Source organism: Palaemon carinicauda, chromosome 1, assembly GCF_036898095.1.
Source record: "Palaemon carinicauda isolate YSFRI2023 chromosome 1, ASM3689809v2, whole genome shotgun sequence".
In the NCBI taxonomy this organism is placed as follows: domain Eukaryota; kingdom Metazoa; phylum Arthropoda; class Malacostraca; order Decapoda; family Palaemonidae; genus Palaemon; species Palaemon carinicauda.
In genome coordinates, this window is record NC_090725.1 from 283,827,213 (window position 1) to 283,854,139 (window position 26,927).

A 26,927-nucleotide genomic window follows, 5' to 3' on the forward strand; every position below is an offset into this window, starting at 1 on the left:
CCCCAACCTTCAGGGCAAAAATAATCTAAAATATTTGGTCCAATTTATCATATTGGATTTAAACCAATCACAATACTCTCTTTAATTAAAAATTGTTTGGACATACTATGGGTGATACACTTTTCCTCGTATATTGTTTCTTGGGGTTTGTTATGTAAACATAATTTTAGGTCATTCTACCCAGCTTATAAAGGTGCTTAGATATCTTATTAATTATATTTCTTCTTATTTAGCTGAAAGTCATTTAAATATTCTTTTCAACCACATAATTTTTTTGGAAATTATTTTCGGGTAATTTTCTACAATGCTCATATGCCAATTTTGACAGCATTCCTTGCTGTTTACCACATCACTTGGATGTCTTGGGAATACTCATTTTAGTCAACTATAATATTTACAAGATTATTTGGTAATATTCTCTTCAACTTACCAAGCTTACTGGGGTGCTTGGAAACCTTAGTAATTATATTCCTATTTATTCAGTTAAAACTTGTTTAGATATTCTTTTCAACCTAATCATTATTTTGGAAATTATTTTGTGTTATTTTCTACAATACTCTTATGCCAGTTTTGAAAGTATTCCTTGCTATTTACTACATTACTTGGATATCCTGGCAATACTCTATTCAACCAACTATAATATTTACAAGGTTATTTGGTAATATTCTCTTCAACTTACCAAGCTTACTTGGATGCTTAGAAACCGTATTAGTTATATTCCTTTTTATTTAATTAAAACTTATTGCGATATTCTTTTCAAACTAATCATCATTTTTGTAAATTATTTTGTTATTTTCTACCATGCTCATGTGCCAATTTTGAAAGTATTCCTTTCAATATAGCACATTACTTGTATCTCTTACCAATACTCTATTCAACCAACTATAATATTTACAATATCATTTGGTAATATTCTCTATCACTGACCAAGCTGTCTGAGGTGGTTGATTAATTACATTCATATTTATTTAGTTAAAACTTATTAGAATATCCTTTTCAACCTAATCATTACCTTAGAAATTATACTTTGTTATTTATTACAAAGCTCATATGCCACTTTTGACCGCATTCCTTGCTATTTACCACATTACCTGGATGTCTTAGCAATACTCTATTCAACCAACTATAAAATCTATAAGATTATACGGTAATATTTCCTTTAACTTACCACGTTACTTGGAAGCCATTTCGGTAACAAATCCCTTAAAACAGCCCTCGAGGTCATCCATCCATATGCTGGGTATGAATGCACCCTATACAGACGGGTAGGATCGAAGGATGTGTGTGGGTAAGACAGATGATTAAAGGCTGACACACAGTAAACTGTAGGATCTTGCTCTAGAAGCCAGCTAGTTTGTTGCATGTACCTTTAAGAAAACATTTGTTAAAAACAAAAGCTAATAATGAATATACATTTATTCTTTTGTACATATGCATAGTAATAGCCAAACAGAAGAAATGGTGTTCTCTCATCTCCCTATATAATAAAGAGCAAGTGCCTGACAATATATATATATATATATATATATATATATATATATATATATATATATATATATATAAGAATATATATATAGATATATATATATACATATATATATACATACATATATATATGTATATATATATATATTTCTTTCCTGTCGCGCTGAGAAGCATTACCAAACGTATGACTACTCGGTATCTCATCCCTCGGTTAGGTTGGTCGGGGGAATCGAACCCGGACCCAGGAAACTGAGGTTCCATTGAATTAGCATCTATCGTCTTTGATAACCTTTCCATTGAGTAAAGAATATAAAAAAAAGGGAAACCTTTCTTGTAATTTATTGGCAATGATTTCAACTGATTTTGATATCGTTACAGAAGAAACCGTTCCTTTAAAAAAAAAAAAAACTTTTGTATAGAGCAATACTTTATTTATATTCTCATTAATCCCAGAGACATTATAAGCCTGTATGCTTACATTTCCATCTCTTCAAACCATCATCTTTAACTCTGCCCAACGAAAGATTCCTTAAAAACATCACGAATAACATTCGTACTAATGAAAATGAATGTTGACAAATAATTGCCATATATCTTTCATAACTTAATGCAACATCCACATCTTGTTATAGATATACCCCGTTTCTTCTGATTCATTTGCATAGATCATCAACATCCCTGTCTTGTAGGTGCTCTCTCTCTCTCTCTCTCTCTCTCTCTCTCTCTCTCTCTCTCTCTCTCTCTCTCTCTCTCTCTCTCTCTCTCAGCATTTTTAAATTCATGATTGGCCTATCACTGGCTTACGAATACCGTATACATACATACATACATATATATATATATATATATATATATATATATATATATATATATATATATATATATATATATACATACATACTTAATTGATTCTTTAAACCTATATCAAACCAAGAAACAGCTTTACTGACATGCATATATTTACTAAGGAAATGCTAATAAGGTTTATTTCATAACTGATTTATTTTCTGGAAAACCCTTATTAACAAACACAAATTTGAAGGTGAATGACGCAACACAGTCAGGCCTGTCGAAGGCACAGAAATGTGACCATTTTCTTGTTCTTCATTCGACCTGTCTGTGTTGATTACGCTGATTATAAGAACATCAAATTACACCATAGCCATACACGTTCTGGCATATAACTATTACTTCTTAAATGATATGAATCTGTAATGAATAATGAAGTTCTCCATTCAAGGAAATTTCATTTGGCAACGCTGTCCCAAACTCGTCCCACCAACTTCAACTATGCTGATGGTTGTTATATTGGTCACTTGTACAGGGATATGTCTTACAATACATGTGTTCTGATAAAGAAAGGAAATACTTAGGACTTTTATACGTAAACTTAGGATGCTACCGATAGCATATGAAAATTTCACACCAATATCTGATAAAAATATTTATTCCTAATAAGGAAACGATCGTTGGACAATTTACCAACTACCAATTTTCTAGCCTCTACCTTCCCGCCACACTTTTTTGACACACGTGGTCTTCAAATAATACATCATATTAGTTGGGATAAGGTGTCTCTGATGCCATCTATTGGCGGTACAGTAAAGCTCGTGACAATATTAGGGAGGGAGTAAGAGTAGGGGGGGGGGGTGTTTCAGTGTTATTAATCCTTTCGGAATGTAACTGTATTGTTATACTACGTAGTTTTTACTAACCATATATGTCATATGATGAAACATATTAATTACCTTTTGGTTTCATAAAAATGTAATTGAAAATTAGATAAAATAACTTTGTAATTACTTTATTTTCTCACCGACTTCAGTAGCCTATATGTGGCAAACTGGTGACCCCCCCTCACCCCCAAATATAATTGAACTCACGATTGTTTGCTGAGGAAATAATTCTGTGACATTTATTGTGAAATTTATAATTTCCTAAAAATTAAGTAGCAGCCAGACAACAAGGAACATCAAGTACACGTGCGTCTGTTTTATAGCAATTTTGTGGCCAAATAGCAACATAAATTAAGTAATGCAAATTATAATGAGTGGATGATGGGGATAATTAGCAATTTGGTACTCCACTGCTAAGGCCATCTATTGGCCATGAAAATAAACAATATGTAGAGCTCTTTAATCCTTGCATTCTAGAACTTTCCACGACGTCATTTTTGTTTAAAAATCGCCATAAATAGCCTACTTAATTGGAACTGAATATAATTTATACCTGCAACACATGTTGCTACATACGTATTAATCTATCACCCTTTTCCAATTGGATGGAATCATCCACATAAATGGAGCAAGGGACGTCTGCTGTCATCTTTTGACAAGAAGAAACACTCAAATTCTATTCGTTTTTTTATGGAATTCTATTCAAATTTTAAAGTGTGATTACTAAAACGTACTTCCATGGTAGTTTATTTTTTTTTTTCAATTAACGCATTAAAATCTCATAATTCCAATAATACATTTTTTTCTTCTGAGCTCTAAGTTATAGTAGTTATAAGTAAATACAGATGATAAATATTACAAAATTTATAGAGCAGATTCCAATATTCTAAAAGCAGATAGGAACTCAGCCATAGAAATAAAAAAATTAAATTTAACCAAAATATATGCATGTCCCAAGAAAATATGTTATCAGTTAATCATAAGCACAATTATAGATACCAATACTCTATAAAGTGTGCCTTGTTACATGTACCAGGGTAAAAGGAGCGTTTCTTCGGGAAGGAGCTAAAGTTTGAGAATGCACTACGGGGGGGGGGGGGGGTGCTCAGGGGTGCCTGCCCCAGAAATTTTTTTTTACGGGGAAACACCCTTAAATGCGATTTCCTAGAATCTGACAGCAGATTGTAGCAACAACAAAAAAAATATTTTTGGACGATTTCTATGAGACCAATTACAAAGTGTACACTTTAACTATAATGAAATTTCGGTAAGCCTATTTAATGAATTTACTAAAAACATGTTAACGATGTTGATTCTTTGCTATAAACTCATTCCCAATATTGATGAAGTTAGGGGTGTCAGTTTTCTAAGCCTTGTATGTTTTTATTTCGATTTATGATATCTATCATTTGATTTTCAGTTACAATTTTATCTTTGAATTTTTAACGCCTTTTGTGTTTTTATTTTCGTCTAATTTATAATTTACATATGACAAATATCTAATGTTTAAATTGAAAATTATGTAACGTGTTATTTGTCTTTGGCTTCAAACTCTGGTGATAAGGTATGAAGATGAAAACCTCACAAACAGAGAAGAACTCTATAGACTTGATAATACTGCATTGGTCATAAAAGTTAAGGTTTCTAAAATGCCTTTCTATTAGCAAAACACAAGATATTCGTAAACAAAATCAAACCAAAATTGAGGAAAAACTAAAAAGGGGAAGAAACACAGTTAATGAAAAGAAGACTTGGAACAGATGAAAGTGGATCTATCGGCAAAAGAGATGGAGTGATAAGAATAGCAAAGGATTTCTATACAATGCTGTACAATATAAGAAATAACTTTTTCAATAGAAATAATGAAACATCTGAGCCGGTACCCAAAGTGACTGTATAATAAGAAAAAATGCATTAAAAGGCATAAAAAGAGAGAAAGCAGAAGATGGCCTAACAAATTATTCAATGATAGATGGAGGATATTTCATAGTGGTAAATCTCGCTGAACTCACACCAAATGTTTCCAAGACTGCTCTATATATTCAGCTTGGAAAAAAAATATCATTTTACTATTTTGCATATAAATAGACACAAACGACCTGAAAAATTACCGCCCAATAAGTTTAGAGCAATATATGAAATATTTACAAGGATCATATTTTGCAAAATGGAAAGAACACTAGACTGATCAATCAAAGAGAGCACGCAGGTTTTAGAAGCGGATATTCAACAGACCATATCCATGTTATTAACCAGATAATGGAACAATCAACTGAGTACGACAAATCACTATCTATGGCATTTATAGAAGGTGAGAAAGGTTTTGATTCTGTCAAAACTTTAACAGTCACGAAAGCCCTTCAACGACGAGGAATACATAATACTTATGTTAGAACACTTGGAGATATCTTTATGGGTATTACAGCAATCCTAAAAATACATAAATTTAGGGAGAAAATTCCCAATGAGAAAGGAATTACATAAGGAAAACCCATCTCTTTTAAATTATTCATAAAGTGCCTAGTGTTAGTTTTAAGGATTTAGATTGAGAAAATGTAGGAATTGACATTTAATATGGAATGCCTTAAGAACTTAAGATTTTCAGATGACATAGTTGTGTTTAGTGAACTATGGAAGACATTGGAAAAGATGATAGAAGATTTGAACAAAGCAGAAATGTAGGACTGAAAATGAATATGAGCAAAACTTAGATAATATACAATGAAAATACAGAGAAACAATAAATAATGGACAAGGACAAGTTAATGAATATATGTAATTAGGACAGACATGTAATTAGAATAATTCCTTACTCTAACATGGAAATGCATGTTAACAAAAACCTATAATTGGAGAATGCTTTTGACTGATAATTTTTAGTTAATAAACTTATATAATTTAATATCTGTGAATCTGTTCTGAGTTGCTAAATTTATGCATTTAATTATCTTTTAAATTTTTCTGAAGTGGAAGATAGAAAAGTAAATTTTGGGGAGACAAGGGGGCTATAAACACCCCCCCCCCCGCACTCCCTACTCCTTCGGCCCTGTTTACTCAAGTTGCCGTGTTGTAGTTAGGAAAGGTGGAAAGGGTGGGAAGGATTGAATCTGTGTGTGTGTGCGTGTATGCATATATATCTAAATATCCATTCGTCATTTTGACGGATCGCGTACACTAGTATTCTAAATATTACTGGTCAGATGGTCATGTTCAAAAGTTACACGAGTATCGAGAATTATTTTGTTTCTAGAACTTACGAGTAAAAATCCGGAGAGAGGACGAGATCGTCTTCCAGAAGGATGAATTTATCAGCTTTGGGGAATCTCTCAAGGGCGGAAAAAAGTCCAAATCGCAGATTTCTTGAAACTCTCGCTGGACCTTTGCCTTCTGGTCTGGAAATCAAAGGGCGAAATGATTAGGAAGGGAACAAACATATCCACAAAAAATGAATCAAACTTCTAATTTACTATCGTTCTCTCTCTCTCTCTCTCTCTCTCTCTCTCTCTCTCTCTCTCTCTCTCTCTCTCTCTCTCTCTCTCTCTTGAACAAAGAAACAGAGACAGATGCATAAAAATAAATAAATATCTATATTCTAATTTACTCTCTCTCTCTCTCTCTCTCTCTCTCTCTCTCTCTCTCTCTCTCTCTCTCTCTCTCTCTCTCTCTCTCTCTCTCTCTTAAACAAAGAAACAGACAGATGCATAAAAATAAATAAAAATCTAAATTCTAATTTACTCTCTCTCTCTCTCTCTCTCTCTCTCTCTCTCTCTCTCTCTCTCTCTCTCTCTCTCTCTCTCTCTCTCTCTCTCTCTCTCTCTTACTTCTGTTTCATTGTTTCACCTATCCAGTGGATTACCCTTATAGCGCAGCGCATTAGTGATTAGTGCTTTGTGTTTTTTCTTTATCATTGCTACTAATTGTGCTTATCAATGTCTACTGGAGATCAAAAGGCAAAATGATAAAAGAAGTGAACAGACAGACAGATGCACAAGAAATGAATCAAAGGCTAAATTTTTCATTACTCATGGGTTGATAAATCCATTCTGTTCTCCAAAGTAATTCCTTAGATATAACATTAAATTATAACATATCTTGATACATGAAAAGGTTTTACAATTATGGACACTAGAATTGTTGTAACTAGACATGAAACTGTAATCGTGCTGAACGACATAATACATTTATTGCCCAAGAGTAATAGAATTTCATTATTCTGTTTATATGTATTAGAAATGCTTTAAATATAGACTTCTGGCTTAAAAAAATTATGAATGATTTACATGATAGAATGAATTTGGACTTGAATAAAGCTTGGAGGGTTTAAACTATAAAAATTCTGAAATCCAAAACTAGACTTTGAGATTAGGAAAACTAGATTTTAAGATCAGGTTTTATTAATAATATGATTGCATCGCCAAAATTAATAATTATAAGTAAAACCAAACTTGAAGTACGGATGATTACGGCTCTAAAAAAAAAAAAAAAAAAAAAAAAAAAAAAAATAGGAGAGCATTATGCTAGTAGGAATGCGAGTAAGTGAGCACAAATATATGTATATTAAAAAATAAACACAAGCTTATAATATTGAATTACTAAAGAGAACTGACTATCCTCACCACCGTGTTGAGTTGTTTATTAAGCAACATTACTTGATTGTTATTCACCCTTACTGCTTAAATACATATACCAGCTCTGAAAACTGATCTGAAATGCCGCAATGTAGATAAATACACAATTAATTGTGGAATCACAAGTTGTTACCTTACTCATAAAGCGGTATCATCGTAACTATTCCTACACTGTTAAAAATTTCCATTAAAAAACGGTAAATGCTAGGCAACATTTAATCCAGGATTTTTACCCTCTTAGAATCAGTTATATTGAGGTAAAGGAATGATATTACGGTCACCAACCCGTAAAAGATAACAAAGTAAGGTAAAATTACGGTCGCCTGTAGTTTACTGAAATACGGCATAGAACATTATATATTTACGGAGAATTTCCGATCAAAATTAAGTTTTTTTTTTTTTTTTTTTTTTTTTTTTTTTTTTTTTTTAACCTTGCAGTTCTCTGTGTTAAATCAGAAAGGTATTAAAAAATAATCGAAAAGTTTTTTGTTTTTTTTTTTAATCGTGCAGTTCTGTGTTAAATCAGAAAGGTATTAAAAAATAATCGAAAAGTTTTTTTTTTTTTTTTAACAGTGCAGTTCTGTGTTAAATCAGAAAGGTATTAAATGATTAATCGAAAAGTTTTTTTTTTTTTTAACCGTGCAGTTCTGTGTTAAATCAGAAAGGTATTAAAAAATAATCGAAAAGTTTTTTTTTTTTTTTTTTTTTTTAACTGCAGTTCTGTGTTAAATCAGAAAGGTATTAAAAGATTAATCGAAGTTTTTTTTTTTTTTTTTTTTTAACAGTGCAGTTCTCTGTGTTAAATCAGAAAGGTATTAAAAAATAATCGAAAAGTTTTTTTTTTTTTTTTTTTTTTTTTTAACAGTGCAGTTCTGTGTTAAATCAGAAAGGTATTAAAAGATTAATCGAAAAGTTTTTTTTTTCTTTTTTTTAACCGTGCAGTTCTCTGTGTTAAATCAGAAAGGTATTAAAAAATAATCGAAAAGTTTTTTTTTTTTTTTTTTTTTTCAACTGCAGTTGTGTTAAATCAGAAAGGTATTAAAAGATTAATCGAAAAGTTTTTTTTTTTTTTTTTTTTTTTTAACAGTGCAGTTCTGTGTTAAATCAGAAAGGTATTAAAAGATTAATCGAAAAGTTTTTTTTTTTTTTTTAACAGTGCAGTTCTCTGTTAAATCAGAAAGGTATTAAAAAATAATCAAAAAGTTTTTTTTTTTTTTTTTTTTTTTTTTTTTTAACAGTGCAGTTCTGTGTTAAATCAGAAAGGTATTAAAAGATTAATCGAAAAGTTTTTTTTTTTTTAACAGTGCAGTCCTCTATGTTAAATCAGAAAGGTATTAAAAATAATCGAAAAGTTTTTTTTTTTTTTTTTTTTTTTAACAGTGCAGTTCTGTGTTAAATCAGAAAGGTATTAAAAGATTAATCGAAAAGTTTTTTTTTTTTTTTTTTAACAGTGCAGTTCTGTGTTAAATCAGAAAGGTATTAAAAGATTAATCGAAAAGTTTTTTTTTTTTTTTAACAGTGCAGTTCTGTGTTAAATCAGAAAGGTATTAAAAAATAATCGAAAAGTTTCTTTTTTTTTTTTTTTTTTTTTTTAACAGTGCAGTTCTGTGTTAAATCAGAAAGGTATTAAAAGATTAATCGAAAAGTTTTTTTTTTTTTTAACAGTGCAGTTCTGTGTTAAATCAGAAAGGTATTAAAAGATTAATCGAAAAGTTTTTTTTTTTTTTTTAACAGTGCAGTTCTGTGTTAAATCAGAAAGGTATTAAAAGATTAATCGAAAAGTTTTTTTTTTTTTTTTAACAGTGCAGTTCTGTGTTAAATCAGAAAGGTATTAAAAAATAATCGAAAAGTTTCTTTTTTTTTTTTTTTTTTTTTTAACAGTGCAGTTCTGTGTTAAATCAGAAAGGTATTAAAAGATTAATCGAAAAGTTTTTTTTTTTTTTTAACAGTGCAGTTCTGTGTTAAATCAGAAAGGTATTAAAAGATTAATCGAAAAGTTTTTTTTTTTTAACAGTGCAGTTCTGTGTTAAATCAGAAAGGTATTAAAAGATTAATCGAAAAGTTTTTTTTTTTAACAGTGCAGTTCTGTGTTAAATCAGAAAGGTATTAAAAGATTAATCGAAAAGTTTTTTTTTTTTTTTAACAGTGCAGTTCTCTGTTAAATCAGAAAGGTATTAAAAAATAATCGAAAAGTTTCTTTTTTTTTTTTTTTTTTTTTTTTTTAGCAGTGCAGTTCTGTGTTAAATCAGAAAGGTATTAAAAGATTAATCGAAAAGTTTTTTTTTTTTTTTAACAGTGCAGTTCTCTATGTTAAATCAGAAAGGTATTAAAAAATGAATCGAGTCATTCGGACCAAGTATGGCCCTGACCATCAGTTGAAGTAATCAGCTGCAGAGTACCTTACCTGTGAATCATCACCTGAATTCCCAGGACTTCGGCCAAAAAGGAAACGTCTTTCAGGGCCCCATCTGTCACGAGCAGTATGAGATCCCTTCTTACGCCATCCTGCTGTCCAATGTTCTCCAAGAGTCTGGCAATAAGGACAGAAGATTAAATAAGTTTCTTACTTTTTGTAAAGAATGGAGCAAATCTCTTCAAACGCCACCTAGAGATTGGTAGATGCAGCACGTTCAACAACAACTTGAGGGTTGTGGTGGGCGTTGCCGTAATGTCCCTGACTGGTGAACGTCAGACTGGAGTACGAGTCCTGCTCAAACTCATTAGTTCCTTTGGTCGCTCCAACCTCACCATCTTTGTGAGCTAAGGATGGGGGGTTTGGGGGAGCCTATAGTTCTATCTGCTAAGCCGTTAGCAACCATTGCCTGACCCTTCTTGGTCCTAGCTTGGGTGTCGAGAGGGGGCTTGGGCATTGTCATACTTGATAGGGAAATGTCACTGTCCCATTTTGAGTAGCGGTCATTTTTTTTTTTTACCTTACTGGATATGTCTGTGCGTTTAATTTTACCAATTTTAGGAGATACACTAGGCTTTAGATTTATTTTTTTATCTTACATTTAATGAAGTTTGAAGAAAGTTATGTCTTCCTACTTACATGTTGTCTGCCTGTCAGTCTACGCACGTATAGTCTCAAAACGTTTTCGATGAATTTTAAAGAATTTTTAAAGGAATTTGACCCATGGAAATGCTGAATAAAGTTTTGAGATATAACTGAAATTTAAACCCAATGGGTTAGTACTATCAATTTTACTAGTAAATGTATTAGTTACCTTCGTCAAAAACTTTTACAAAGGTTGGTTATTCTCTTAACCATAAGACTTTTCTCGAAAAAAAAAAAAAAAAAAAAAAAACATTATCTGGTAGAAAGAATAGTAGGTTCACGATTTCCTATGAATCATTATGATACATCTTGAGATTCTTTATTTACCCCTGCTTTTTCTGACCTTTAAAAACTCCATTTCCTTTAATATCATGTTTACTAGCTCCGTACAGAAACCATTTTTATTTTCCTTCTTTCTCTTTTGTCATGTTGTCTTCAACCATGGACTAGAAGAGGGCATAATGTTGACGGGGCAATTGGCCTTCGTTCTCGTTGAAATATCTTAAAGTATTAATGAAATTCACGAAATATTTTTCATCTCCATGAATGTTGCGGATACAGTAATGCTGCGGATTTTTATCTTTGTAATGGTGCTTAATTGTATTGTGTAACTAAAGTACTGAATCATAATGTTGACTCCTCGTTGATTTTTCAATGAAGACTAGAAGCCAATTAAATTAAGTACGTTATTTTGGGGTAAGATTAAACTATGTTTAAGGATTAAAGGTTTAAAGGTCACTTGTGAATGAGAGAGGCAAGGGATAGTGACAATGTCCTAGCTAGCAGGACAATGCCTAGAGAGTGACTATATATGCATATGATCAGAGCCAGGCCCCTTCTCCACCCAAGCTAGTCCAAGGCAGGCCCAGGCAATGGCTGCTGATGTCAGCGGGTAGGCCTATAGGCTTGCAGAGACAAGAAACTATCGAGCTTGAGAGGGACTTGAACTCCTTTCCGGCAAATAGCCAGGCAGGGACGTTTCCAATAGGCCATCACAACGTAAACTGGCTCCGCAATAAGCATTCGAAATAAATCCTGTTAAATTCCATCGTTTTTATCTTTAATGAATTGAATACTCACCTGTATAAGTATCTGGTCCTTCCTCCAGTAATGATGATTATTGGAATGTCTTCCCTCCAGTGCATCTGAAAAGCAAAAAGATCATAATAGATTTTTTCATCATAACGTCTAACATAATTTACAAACACTTTCCTTGAATTTATCTTCATAAACTAAGGACATGATTTTATTCTCCGGAAGTATTCGTACTATGTAATGTGATTAATTTACCTGTGTTATTGCTCCTAAACAATATTTATGTACGTTTTAAACGTAATATTTCATAAAAATCTACTTTATGCCACAGTTATTTTCTGAAATATCTATTATAGCCAAAGAAGCCAAATGAAAGCAGGTTTATCATGAGCATTATGTAACAATAACAGTTCCACTATTAAAATTAGTTGTATAAAAATCGGCCTTATCTCATCACACGTTCTTACTATTTAGCATAAGTACGGTGCCACAATTACCTTCGGTTGGAAGGAAGGTTTGATTTCATATACATCTAATCTTGTTTCTTTTTATGATACTCTAAATGCTATCTTAGATTTCCAAAAGTTCACTCCGGATTTTGATTAACAAAGCTATAGCCTCGGCCTTAAAATGGATTTTAATTTGGGTACATATCCAGCATTCCGTTTTTATCTATCGATCATACCAATCTTAAAATTTTAGTTATCAAATTGCTTGACCGTTTACTTGATGGAAAAATGTAATCAATTTCCTTTCCAAAACCAGTTTGATGGAGCTTATGTTATCTCAAGTTTTAAGATTTCGAATTGATCTTGAAAAACTAATTGGACGTAGGGATAGAGACGCTTGCTCAGGATGGCTGGGGTTGGCTGAGGCATGCATTCTAAAAGCGTTATTGCACCCTGTAGAAATAGGATAAATTATCTTTATGTCATCAATTCTAATATGAAAAATAGATTACCTATTGGCTGAAAATATAGAATGCTATGTGACTTCGGGGAATGGGTTATGAAGACAGTCATGGACTCAAATTGTATAAATGGCAATTAATATGAGAGTCTTCAATCTCTGATGGCCATCAAACAGGGATGTATGTTGAGATTTGTAGAGGGAAGTCAAAGGGTTGGTGGCAGAGGAAAAGAAGATTTTTATAGGATTGGAATTAGTTTCTCAACACAGATATAAAAAAAGAAAATATTCAGGATAGTATAGCCAAAGAACCGAGAAAAGATGGAAAGAGTGCGAGAGTGGCAATAGTATATAAAAGAGGAAAAAGAAAAAAATGAAGTTAAAAATAATGGAATAATGGAACGACGTGGACAGAATTTTGAAAATATTCTACATGAAGAGAATTAATATGAGGTGAAGGTTGATGGTCTGGTAGAGGGACGACTATAGATATATTATCATCAGGTCAGCTATATTCAGTTTGGAAAGATTTTGTAGTCTAGTTGAACTGTATTCGAATAAAAATTGCTCATTACATATTATTTAAGAGGTAAAGTATGGCCATGTGCAACTAAATTACACAATCTCCACGACCATCTGCCATTAGACGTAACTTATTAGGAGCAGTTGGAGAGTTAACCAGTCATTGATAGGCTAACCAAAATATACTAAAACATAATAACAAAATTAATAGGAAATGAGGAGAGGAAAATAGTATGACAATGATTATATACATTAGAAAAAGATATATACTAAAATGTGTAACTCATGGGAGTATGAGCATGCTATAGAAATATTGAAGGTACTAGAAGAAAGGCTGAGAATCTAAATCGATTCTTGTTATTCCTTTAGGTAAGAAATCTATACTAGAGGGAATTGTATAGATGCAATAGCAGGAAAAAACAATTATCCTACGAAGATGAAGATAGCACATCATGTGCTTGTGAAAATTGAGAAAAAGTTTGATAATGTACGAACAGAATCAATTAAATATTCATTGTAAATGCAGATGATACCAGAATGACTGATTAGGTTTATAATGTTGTTGTACAATGATATAAGAGTTAGAGGGAAGATAATGATCGATGTACTAAAACGAATTGAGACAAAATTTTGTATCCATAAAGGATCACTCCTGACTATCATGTTTATCATGGTAATGAGGAAGCTATGAAGCAGTTCAGAAAACGACTTCCATGAGATACGGCTGCCATATATAGATGACCTGGTGTTATCACCACCTATAAAGCTGTAGAACATTCTAACTTAAGGAAGAATGGAACGGAGAAGAGAGGAATACGTATAATGACTTCACATCAACTTTATAGGAAATGAAATGGAAGCAAAAAAAAAAAAAAAAAAAAATCATGATTAAGCAGAGACTGTGCTGATGTTGAATGAAAGATATCGAAGTGGTCTTGTCAAAAGAGATGATCATGATTTCAAAATGTACATTCAGTAGAAGATTTTTGAGGCTGAGTGTATAAAGTGAGCAAATGGGGAAGATAAAGAGTTAGAGCACCATGCTGTGGTTGAAGCAGGGGACTTTCACTATGAATGTACACTAAATTGTGAACAGTTATCGAGAGAGTAGTAAGAAAAATGTACCACAGTTAAGTTGAAATGTACAGACATTGTTGGAAAATTGTTAAACAAAAATATCCTGCTGGTAAACGGAATAAACATTCTTGAAGCCTCTACAAAGCCTTTACTACTTTACACAGCAAAGACATAGGCACTGGAAAGAATTGGAAAAGGCACGACCACATTGTCCAGTCAGGTAATCACGTTGGGATTTAATAGAATAAGATCTGAAAAAGTGGGGTAGTTTGGAATTATAGAAAGTAGTGGACATGAAATCAACAGTACAAAAATTTCATGCAGAAAGTGCACAAGATAGAAGAGAGTAAAGATAACTTATTTCCCATTTCACTAAATGAATGAAAAAAATAATTCGAATAATCTGAACCAGAAGAGCACAATCTTTTGAAGCAACAATGCATATTTGATTTTGGAGTTTGCAAAAGAAACTATTTTTTTTCACTTGGTATCGGTTTCTATTTCTCTTTCAAAGTTAATTAAAACAAAAAACAATTAAATTTTTTTTACGGGCTGCCAACACAAAAGCCCATGTCTTGCATAAGGCAAGGCAATCTAAACACACATACACACGCAAGGAATATTCCCCTAGGAATCTGACTGAAAAAAAAAAAAATGATAAAACATGAAATAATTGAAAATAATATAAAAAATACTTACAGGCTTTTCATTCGGATATTTTACCGGGATAGTAAAAGGGTCTTCACAGGAACAAAGGCTGCTAAAACCATCGTAAGAAGAACAGAAAATGGCTCTCTTTTGCCATTCAGGCAATTGGCCCCATCCTGGGCATGTCTCCCATTCTATCAATAAAATTATTAAAAGTTATTGATCATCTTATCCTGTGTATCATAGATTTTTTATATACCATTGGTCGACATAACTGTATTCGAAAATTTTATAATTCATCCCTTAATTTTAAGGGTTACTGTATTATTATTATTATTATTATTATTATTATTATTATTATTATTATTATTATTATTATTATTATCATTACTTGCTAAGCTACAACCCTAGTTGGTAAAGCAGGGTGCTTTAAGCCCAAGGGATCCAACAAGGAAAATAGCTCAGTGAGGAAAGTAAATAATGGAAAACTACAAGAAGTTTAAGAACATTAATAACATTAAAATTAATTTTCATATATAAACTATAAAAAATTTAAAATTTAACCAAATTCACTATATACTATTCATTATTTAAAAATTAGGTTAAATATTTACATACCATTAGTAATTGGTTCGCCTTCTTTTAGTTTTGATCCCTCACTCAGATTGGTTGGTAATTCTACCCAAAGCCGGGCTGGAGAAGCAGAGAAGTTCATGGACTGAGTGTTTGGAATGATGACATCCCCCAGAGTCTGTCCCCCTTTCACGAACACCCAGATCCAAGAGTCTCTGAACAGGTATTCACTAGACCAATGAGAACCTAGGGATCCAAGGTACTCTCTAATAGGGTTTAGCTGTAGCGATCCGTCGTGCTATAAATAACAAGAGGTTTAAAGGTTTAAAGGTCGCTCAGGAATGGCAGAGGCAAGGGACAGTGACATTGCCCTATCAAGCAGGACAATTCCCTAGAGACTGACCATATATTATATGATCAGCGCCCTAGCCCCCTCTTCCCCCAAGCTAGTATCAGGGACGGCCAGGCAATGGGTGCTGATGACTCAACAGCTAGACCTATAGGCTCTCCCAACCCTCCCCCAAACCTTAGCTCACAAGGAGAGTAAGATTGCAGACACTAAAGGCACTAACGAGTCTGAGCATGACTCGAACCCCCGTCTGGCAAACACTAGGCAGAGACGTTACCAATCAGGCCACAACAGAATCTATTCAAATTCTGTTGTGATCTTGTGATAGGTATTTTGTAATAAATCTATCAAACTGCATAAAAAATATCAAAATTCAACAATCTAATAACAAAATCAACTTCAGATCTTACCACCGAAGCCAGGACTATGATTCTCCCAGGTAAAATGGATTCCAGTGTCCATCTGAGGTCCCTGTGAGCGCCGAAATCACTGGTAGAAAACACCTGGTTTAGGGTGACGTCACTTGTCCATGGATTGATAGTAATCAGGAGTAAGCCAGCATCTTCAAGCCAAGGATCATTTTCGTACCTTATATGACCTTCATGGTGACAGACCTAATATATATTAATTGACATGTATTCATATAAGCCACAAGTACCTCTTAAATAGTAATGATAAAAAATAATAACAAAAGTAATAGCAATAATAATAATAGTAATGATAATATTATTAATAATAAGATAGTGATACTGGAAAAATTATGAAGTGATGACAATGAAAATGGAAAAAATAGAACCGTTATGATATAAAAACGAAATGGAACGACCGTATTCCGTTTATCCACCATGAAGCATATACTCTCTCTCTCTCTCTCTCTCTCTCTCTCTCTCTCTCTCTCTCTCTCTCTCTCTCTCTCTCTCTCTCTCTCTCTCTGCTATATGTAAATCAATGTTAATATTAAGATTAAAACATTGTAATGAAGAGTGTCGTAACGACACTGTCGTTGTATTCTTGAACAAGAGCTAGAAATCTCTCGTAAAATTGTCAAGATCTCCGGCTTCCCGTATTGCATGATATAGCATTGTTCAGGTATTTACCCCAACTTCTAGAAAACGGGTCCCGATATAAGAGGACGAGTGATGAGTTTGGAAAGGAGGGACTCAATTCAATCATCATCAGGTTTAAAGCTGCTTTTGTGGAGGTATGATTTGTGACACCTGGTATGATACTGCGTTTTATATTTTATTTAAGACGCTAATATTTGTTAAGAAGACAAGGAAGCGTTAGAAGATCGAATAGCATCAGAAGCTGTGTTCCTGTCATTCTGATTATCATCTTTTATATTCGAAACTTCTTCTATTAACGTAGAGAGAGAGAGAGAGAGAGAGAGAGAGAGAGGAGAGAGAGAGAGAGAGAGAGAGAGAGAGGGGGGGGGGGGGTCAGCTATTACACAACATAGGTTATGTTAAAAGTACTTCAATGTCTTATTCCCATAAAAATTTATTATGTATGAAAAATATAAAAAAAAAAAACAGTAATAGCGTAAGAAAATAATACGCAGCAAACATAACAATAACCATATTCAAAAACAGTTGCCTTCTTTTTGAAGGACTTTGCTTTGGCTTTTGGGGGTAGACCTTAGTCCCGATTGGCTGCCCTGCCTGACATCATGTGATGTACCAGTCACCAGCATCCTTCGCCCCCAGCAGTCAGGAGTCCTGGCTCGGTTAGGTCGATAGTTCGAGCCATTTGAGGTGTCTGTTATGTTTTTAGATGAACCCTGTTGGATTGAATTTGTTTGTACTGCGTTCTGAATTGATGATTGACGTTGGTAAGTATAGTCCATTTCTTTTAGCGATGCATATTTGCACCGACTCGCGGCGGTGCCCTTTTAGCTCGGAAAAGTTTCCTGATCGCTGATTGGTTAGAATTATCTTGTCCAACCAATCAGCGATCCGGAAACTTTTCCGAGCTAAAAGGGCACCGCTGCGAGTCGGTGCAAATATGCCTCGCTAAAAGAAATGGACTATAGATGATCCTGTCTTCATCTGGATCTCAAAATCATAGACACTTATGAAAACATGGACCTGTATTAAGACACGATGAATGTCTTACACTGTTAATAGGTAATCTATGAGTAGCCTATTTTGTGAATCTTGTAAAATATTGTAAATATCCTTATTCTTAATTATAGTAATTGTTATGTTCGCGGCCTATTATTTTCTTTCGCTATTACTGTTGTTCCTATTTTTTCATAATTAATCAATTATTAAGGGAATAAGACATTGAAGTAGTTTTAACATAATCTACGTTGTGTAATAGCTGACCCTCTCTCTCTCTCTCTCTCTCTCTCTCTCTCTCTCTCTCTCTCTCTCTCTCTCTCTCTCTCTCTCTCTCTAACATTAGGAAAGGGCAGTAAAGAAAAATAATTTAATAATTCCATATGAAAAGTTTGCAAATACTGAATAGATATAAAATCTTATATACAAGACGATTCCATGGACTTTAGGGAAATATTATTTATGCTTTTAAATACCCAAATTATGCATTGGGAGGATTTTCTATACTTATAGAACATTGTACAATATATATATATATATATATATATATATATATATATATATATATATATATATATATATATATATATATATATATATATATATATATATATATATATATATATATATATATATATATATATATATATATATATATATATATATATATATATATATATATATATATATATATATATATATATATTAATATATATATATGTATATATATATATGTATGTATACTATAAATACATGAAGCCCTCGTATAATGATTATGATGACACTTAACTTCAAAAAAGCAAAGATTTTCATGCTGATGAAAAATCATATCAAATGTTGGAGCTTCTAAGAAATATTGTTAACAAGTTAGCAAAGACTAAGAAAAATTTGGAATATTTAACACTTAAATCATCCTTCGAGGTTGATTGAACTCAACATGTTAACACTATTTTTACATTCCTATTATTATTATTATTATTATTATTATTATTATTATTATTATTATTATTATTATTTACTTGCTAAACTATAGCCCTAGTTGGAAAAGCAGGATGCTATAAGCCCAAGGGCTCCAACAGGGAAAATAGCCCAGTGAGTAAAGGAAATAAGGAAATTAATAAACTACAAGAGGAGTAAAGAACAAATAAAGTATTTTGAGAACAGTAACATTATCAATATAAATCTTTCATTTATAAACCATAAAAACGTCAAAAAAAAAAAAAAAAAAAAAAAAACAAGAGGAAGAGAAACAAGATGCCCGAGTGTACCCTCAAGCAAGAGAACTCTACCCAACTCTAACATGAACTCGCACATCATCATGGGCATTATTAGAAGATACTTACTGTTTCATTGTTTGCGATGACAGTTGCTGAACGGCTAGAGATTATAATTTCTAGTGTCCTGAGCCTCTTCACAAGAAGAGGAGAAAAGTCCAATGTCAGTGGAGGTTCAGGAACCAGAGTAGAGTCATCTGAAAAAGGTGGGAAATTAAAATCTACCAATATTTCCTTTCTAGAGATTCTTGATATCTGATGGTTTTGTTATCGTCCAATATTTTCCATGTTTTTAAACAAAGTTTATCTTTTACTTTATGATTGAATCACACAATATATATATATATATATATATATATATATATATATATATATATATATATATATATATATTTCATCTTCTAGGTGTAACTCATGGTCATTCACGTTCATACATTTTGGTTTCACACTCCAATCTCTTTCTGTCGTTCACATAAACATTACAGCTTTAAAGGAGAATTTTCATAAAGGGATAATTTCTATACCAATGTATTAGTAATTCATTCATTCATCCATATTATTCAAGTTTTTTAAGGCAGTTTGGGGTAGGTATCAGAACGAGGACATTTTATCCTTGGGCAGTTTACAGAAATCGTAACCCTGAGCTCGTTTAAGGATAAAGTAATCCAGAGGTAGTTCACGGACATTATAACCACAGTAAAAGAGAGCCTAACAAGTGTTAATCATCGTCAATATAATAGATAGCAAGTGCATGAACACACACACACACACACACACACACACATATATATATATATGTATATATATATATATATATATATGTATATATATATATATATATATATATATATATATATATATATACAATATATATATATGATATATATATATATATATATATATATATAATATATACGCACCCCATATATATATATATATATATATATATATATATCCCTGTCATGCTTAGGGGGAGAAGGAGCAGTCATACCCTGGTGGAAGGGAGTACTACATGAGGTACACTGGGAAACCACATTCTCCCACAAATTGCCAAACCCACGGGTTGTAGTTAGGAAAGGGGGAGGACTGGGAATGGTTGAATCTGTGTGTACATATCTATCTAATTATTTAGACGTCATTTTTGACGGATCGGGTACACAAGTTGATCATTAATGGTAGAATTCTTTATAGTACATGTACGTCCTTTGATTTATATGCAATACTCAATGTTAATAGATATTCCCTAAAAGTTGAATCATAATTTTACGTACGTGAGAAAACTGGATTTACGACATTCAAATAACAAGGTTCAAGTATTGCCTATCCGGAAATAAAATTCATATAAAGACGTATCGTACCTTTATAGGAGGCAAAAAGATAGCCAATGTCATAGTTTCAAGATTTTCGTTGAATTTGAGTACATGAAGTTCGATTTCATTTAATTCCCAAAAGTAATCTCATTGAAAGAATTGTGCGTCCGTGAGTGATATGCGAATTTCATTTATTTCTAAAGGCATTATTGTATAATCATCAAGCAAAAATACGCGTTTATTGATTATAACATAAATTTATTACATACTGTATGATGTGAAGATGATCGCAAAATACTAAAAGTTAAGAAGAATTGCTGTGTTTTTCAAAGAAAATAATTGTATTCTCAAATACCTTCTCATGTACTAAGAAAAAATGCATCTACCCTAGCATTCATTGCTCCTTTCATATATATTTCAAAGGCTTTAAAAACTCTAATTAAAGGCTAAAAAGCCAAAAAAGTCTAAAAAGCATATAAGAAGACTAAAAAGGCTGCCAGGTAAAGAACGTGTCTGAGGCCTTTGTTCAACAGTGCACTAGCTACGGCTGATGAAGATGATGATGGTGAAATGAATATATATATATATATATATATATATATATATATATATATATATATATATATATATATATATATATATATATGTATATATATATAATATATATATATATATATATATATATATATATATATATATATATATGTGTGTGTGTGTGTGTGTGTGTATGTATGTGTGTGTGTGTGCGTGTGTGTGAGTGTGTGTGTGTTTATTTTAGATTTGAGGGGAAAAGGAGTTTGATTCGAGACGTCCTATAACTACTCATTAAAATTTACTCACGTTCAAAACTTTGGAGCGTGAGTCCCAAGAACCCCTTTTCATCGAGAACAAACTGGCTTTTGGCATTGTCGTTATGAAAGAACATCGCCCTTCGGTGTTCGATCGTTTTATGAAGATCGAAACTCATCCCCTTGACTCTGAGAAGGCCCATTTGACCATCTTCGTCTGGTTCGACAATGCCGTTCTCTAACTGGAGGTAAGAAGAAGAATTTCTTTAGAAACTTGAAGAGGCTTGAGCTGAAACTCACAGATTTGATGTCAGAAAATAAAATAAGTTTTAATAGTTTAACCATGAAAAATCATGCAGCTTTTCATATCCTTTTCTTCGGAGGTTGGTGTTCCCTTATTTCTGACACGTTTTTGGAATTCTCTGCTTTCTTTCGTTTTCCCTGACTCATGATATATTTTCCATTTGGAGGCAGATTCATTACTTCCTACATCATGAAACCTAACCCTTCTTATCCCTCTACCCCTTTTTAATTTCGGATATGGTATATGAAAGAGCTGTCTATTGCGTCAGCATTTGCACTTGAATATTCTAGTTACATTGAAATATATCTTTCATATGTAAACTATAAAAACTTTAAAAAAACAAGAGGAAGAGAAATAAGAAAGAATAGTTTGCCCGAGTGTGTCCACAAGCAAGAGAACTCTAATCCAAGACAGTGGAAGACCATGGTACAGAGGGTATAGCATTACCCATGGCTAGAGAACAATGGTTTGAATTTAGAGTGTCCATCTCCTAGACGAACTACTTACCATAGCTAAAGAGTATCTTCTATCCTTACCAAGAGGAAAGTAGCCACTGAAAAATTACAGTGTAGTAGTTAACCCCCTTGAGTAAAGAAATGTTTTTCAGTAATGTTAGTGATGTCATGTGTATAAGGAAAGAGGGGAATGTGGAAAGAATAGGACAGACTATTCAGTGTATGCGAAGGCGAAGTAAAAATAAGCCGTACCCAGAGAGGAATCCAATACAGTACTCTCTGGCCAGTCAAAGGACCCAATAACCCTCTAGCGGTATTATCTCAACCTACTTGCCTGAATGAAAATTTGAGCAATTTTTCATAATTTGTATTCCAAATTCTGGACAAACTTTTATTTGTGTCGTGAAATACTAGCTTCAGCTACCTTGTGATGAAATGCGGTAATATCTAAATCACTAATGGGGAACAGTTATATACCAAAACATATATTTTAGCTGGCAAATATAAGCATAAAAAGATAGCTCATAACCTCGCATACACAAATCTCGAAAATTTTATAAACATGTCAAACCAAGTGTTCCCTGCATATCATTTCGTTTACTAACTCCTCTTCCTACCGTCTTATACAGTATATATATATACTGTATATATATATATATATATATATATATATATATATATATATATATATATATATATGTATGTATATATATATATATATATATATGTATGTATATATATATATTTATATATATATATATATATATATATGTATGTATATATATATATATATATATATATAATATATATATATATATATATATATATATATTCGTTTATAACATACATCTACCGTACATTTAATGTAATCCATAGGATTTTTTATGTGTATGTAATTCTATTCCGAGGAATCACTTGTAAGACAAGAAACACAAATCTAATATCAATTTTTAAAATCTTAATGAAAATTCAAATATACAAAAGAGAAGATATTTAGAATGTATTATCAGGTATTGTCCGTAAATATAGCTTTAGTTAGAGATCTGTGTAAGAGCAGAATAATTCATTTAACCTTATTTCTACCTCTGGAATACTTTGTTATTAAAAGACGTGATTTAAACCCGATTGCAATCTCTCTCTCTCTCTCTCTCTCTCTCTCTCTCTCTCTCTCTCAGCGAAAGATTCCACAGTCAGACTGCCAACGACGTTGAGATCCAAGACATAAGGCTCTTCGCTGGGAATAGCGTGGAACACCATTGCATTCGGTGATATTTCCAAACCAATTGGGAAAATGTCATCTCTTACGCGCCAGGCTGTGAGTCTTCCCTCGCTGTTCACAACCGGTTTCCCCGCATTCCACCTGACAGAAAATGCTCGTCAAGTTTCTCATTTCAGTGGTGGCATATTTAAATGATGCAGTTGCAAGGTATATGAGGAGAATATAGTTTTATTGGTAGTTTTAAACATATATGTATGTATATATATACATATATATGTATATATATATACAGTGTATATATATATATATATATATACTGTACACGCACACACACACTTATACACACACACACACACATATATATATATATACATATATATACATATATATATATATATATATATACTGCATATATATATATATATATACAGTATATATATATATATATATGTATGTATATATATACATATATATGCATATATATTGTATACAGTATATATATATATATATGTATATATGTATATATACAGAATATATATACACGCATATATATATACATATATATATATATATGCAGTATATATATATATATATGCATATATATACACACATATATATGTGTGTATATGTATAAGTTTATATATATATATATATATATAGATATATATATATATATATATATGAGAGAGAGAGAGAGAGAGAGAGAGAGAGAGAAAATTACCAATTTTTCAAAATCTATTGGAAAGTGTTTTTTATTATCTTTTGATTGTCAAATCGGAGATGAGTCTCCTTGTCTGCAAATTACACAGCTTTAACTTATTCTTATATAGAGTTGGCCTAATGTACAGTGCTGTGCGACTCACCCTTACCATGTAGGCAATCACACTTCTTGTTTTGTAGATCCCTTCTCTACCATGTAGCCTATAGTATCTTGATTTGTGTTTCTACATTCTTCTCAAGATTTCTAAACTATCCACTCTTTTTCGCCATCCTATCTTGCTCTATTCTCTTAGTAGGACCAAACCACCCCATAATATTAATCTATCTCTTTTCCCATTACTGGTGACTTATACATAATTTAATCATATCTTTACATTTCCCACCATTTTAACCCTCAACACATAGAACATAAACAATAAACTCTAAGTACCGTCTACCTATATCAATTCACATTTAATCTCCGTACTTTACTTGAAGTATTTGGCTCAACAAATCTTTCTTGACTTAGTATTCAAGTTCAAGTAGACGCGCCTCTTCTTTTTAAAATCCTTCAATTAGCAGAACTACTTCGCTGTTTTATATATGTCTTCTGATTCGCATCCTTCGTCTTCTCATTACCTATAGCATTCATTCCACACTTGCTTTGCCATTGAGTAACTTCCATTCCATCGCCATCACACTACCTAGCTTCCAAGCTGCCTTTACTCATGGCTGTTTATTATTATTAATATTGTTATTATTATTATTATATTATTATTATTATTATTATTATTATTATTATTATTATTAGCTAAGCTATAACCCTAGTTGGAAAAGCAGGATGCTTTAATCTCAAGGGCTCCAATAGAGAAAAATAGCCCATTGAGGAAAGAAAATAAGAAAATAAATAAACTACAAAAGGAACAATGAACAATTAATAGAAAATATTTTAAGAACATTGACAGTTTGTTTAATATAGAGTAAACTTTCGTTCTGAACACGTTTTTCCTAAGTAATATTGATAGGAGTAAAAATAGTTAAACATACATTAGGATAATTTAATGGTTTTAACAATAATTCTGTTAATGGAACAGGGCACTGGTAATAATAGCACAAGTAGTAACGATAATAGTTCCGGTATGGGAATTGTAAAATAATGATAATAATAACATACACTGATTTCATCTGGAGACTCCACAATGGATCTATTTCGATCTAACAAAATGTAATCTTTTCATTTCGTTGTTTGACAGTAGAATTAATTAGTTCCCAAAGGTGACTTTTTATATGACTAAATGAATGGACAGAAGATCAAATATGTTTTTTTTTTATTAATCATATAATCATCATTATTATCATAGTATCAGGATTTTAATTAGGATTTAGCTGTTAAAGGCATGAATTTTGACTCTATAAATATATATATATATATATATATATGTGTGTGTGTGTATATGTATGTATATATACATATATATACCCACATAATTATATATATATATATATATATATATATTTGTATATATATATACACACACACACATATATATATATAAATATATATATATATATATATATGAGTGTGTGTGTGTGCGTGTGTGTGTGTGTGTCTGTTTGTCTGTCTATGTATGAGTGTATATATATATATATATATGTGTGTGTGTGTGTGTGTGTATTCGTACCACTTCGTCAGTCTAGTTTTCTATCAATACATGTTTATGAATCCTTACATTTATGAACATAAAACAATTATTAGTTTTGCTACATAATAAACATGATTATTATTGAAAAGTATCAACACCCATAAAAATCTAGTAGTATTATTAGTAAATTACTTACTTCCTCCTTAGTGAGTCCAAACTTCTTCATGATATCGGTCTGCATTTGAAGGACTATCGTTTGCGGAGGTCCTCCTCGAGGGTCATCCATTTTCAAGCGGAGGGTTGTGTGGGGATCATTCGACGGTTGAAACAGGATCTGTGGAAAAGATATGTGAAAATTCCATATTTATCTCATGAAGCAAATCTATTATCTTTTTTATCATTTGCCTTCTCTTTCTGTCTCTCTCTAAAGGAAATATTTTTTCCCCACCGTCATAACTACATTAAAGGGTCGGTTGCTTGATACGCCTTCTCCAGTGCGTTTTATCAAATGGGGAAATAAATCCAAAAGTCAAATAGATACTACGTCCACATAACAAAACATTCTTGAGTCTTTATTGACTGAAATCCACTTGTAGGCATCAAATGTGGGTTGGGAAGGTATGTATTTGTAAAAACAATAAATCCTAATCAACAATATTACAAAATTCTTGAGTTTTTGATGACTCAAATCCACTTGAAGGCATCCAAATATGGGAATGTATTTGAAAAAAGAAAAATACTAATAAACTATGCATTTTCTTAATATCAGAAGTTGAAAGATGTGCAGGTTTCATTAATTAAAGTAAGATATATACGTTACTTATTCATCATAGCGATTTAAAATCACAATTTATTATGGCATGATAAGTTGGTTCATAAAGGCCTTAGTTATTTCATGAGGCATTCACCTCGAGAGAGAGAGAGAGAGAGAGAGAGAGAGAGAGAGAGAGAATGTGACGTTCTCTCGTGATGGTCCAACCTATCGATTAATCCGACTTTATACTCAATACGTGTCTTTTACAGGAAAGCAATTGTTATACCCAAAACCTGTATGAACGCTTTATCATGACAATTATGAATAGGCTTGTAAGTTTAGATAAATTCTGTTTCCCTTCGGTTTAATGAAAAAAACCTAGAATTATTCGTAGTTGATAAATTGGGTTAATTACAAAAGTATGAATGGGTGTGTTTAGAAACATTCAAGATTTACTTAAC

At 32.0% G+C, this 26,927-nt stretch overlaps 1 protein-coding gene across 1 annotated transcript in view; it reads right to left on the reverse strand.

The window, feature by feature from the left end:
- LOC137639360 (protein O-linked-mannose beta-1,2-N-acetylglucosaminyltransferase 1-like) overlaps window positions 1-26,927 on the reverse strand; it is a 44,726-nt gene that overhangs the window by 12,088 nt on the left and 5,711 nt on the right. The window contains exons 3-12 of the mRNA XM_068371639.1: window positions 25,909-26,046; window positions 21,445-21,634; window positions 19,364-19,491; window positions 16,371-16,574; window positions 15,657-15,909; window positions 15,090-15,232; window positions 11,928-11,992; window positions 10,194-10,319; window positions 6,419-6,553; window positions 1,169-1,367 (exon numbers count right to left, since the gene is read on the reverse strand). Of these exons, the coding sequence (XP_068227740.1) occupies window positions 1,169-1,367; window positions 6,419-6,553; window positions 10,194-10,319; window positions 11,928-11,992; window positions 15,090-15,232; window positions 15,657-15,909; window positions 16,371-16,574; window positions 19,364-19,491; window positions 21,445-21,634; window positions 25,909-26,046 (1,581 nt within the window). The remainder of the gene's footprint in view (window positions 1-1,168; window positions 1,368-6,418; window positions 6,554-10,193; window positions 10,320-11,927; window positions 11,993-15,089; window positions 15,233-15,656; window positions 15,910-16,370; window positions 16,575-19,363; window positions 19,492-21,444; window positions 21,635-25,908; window positions 26,047-26,927) is intronic.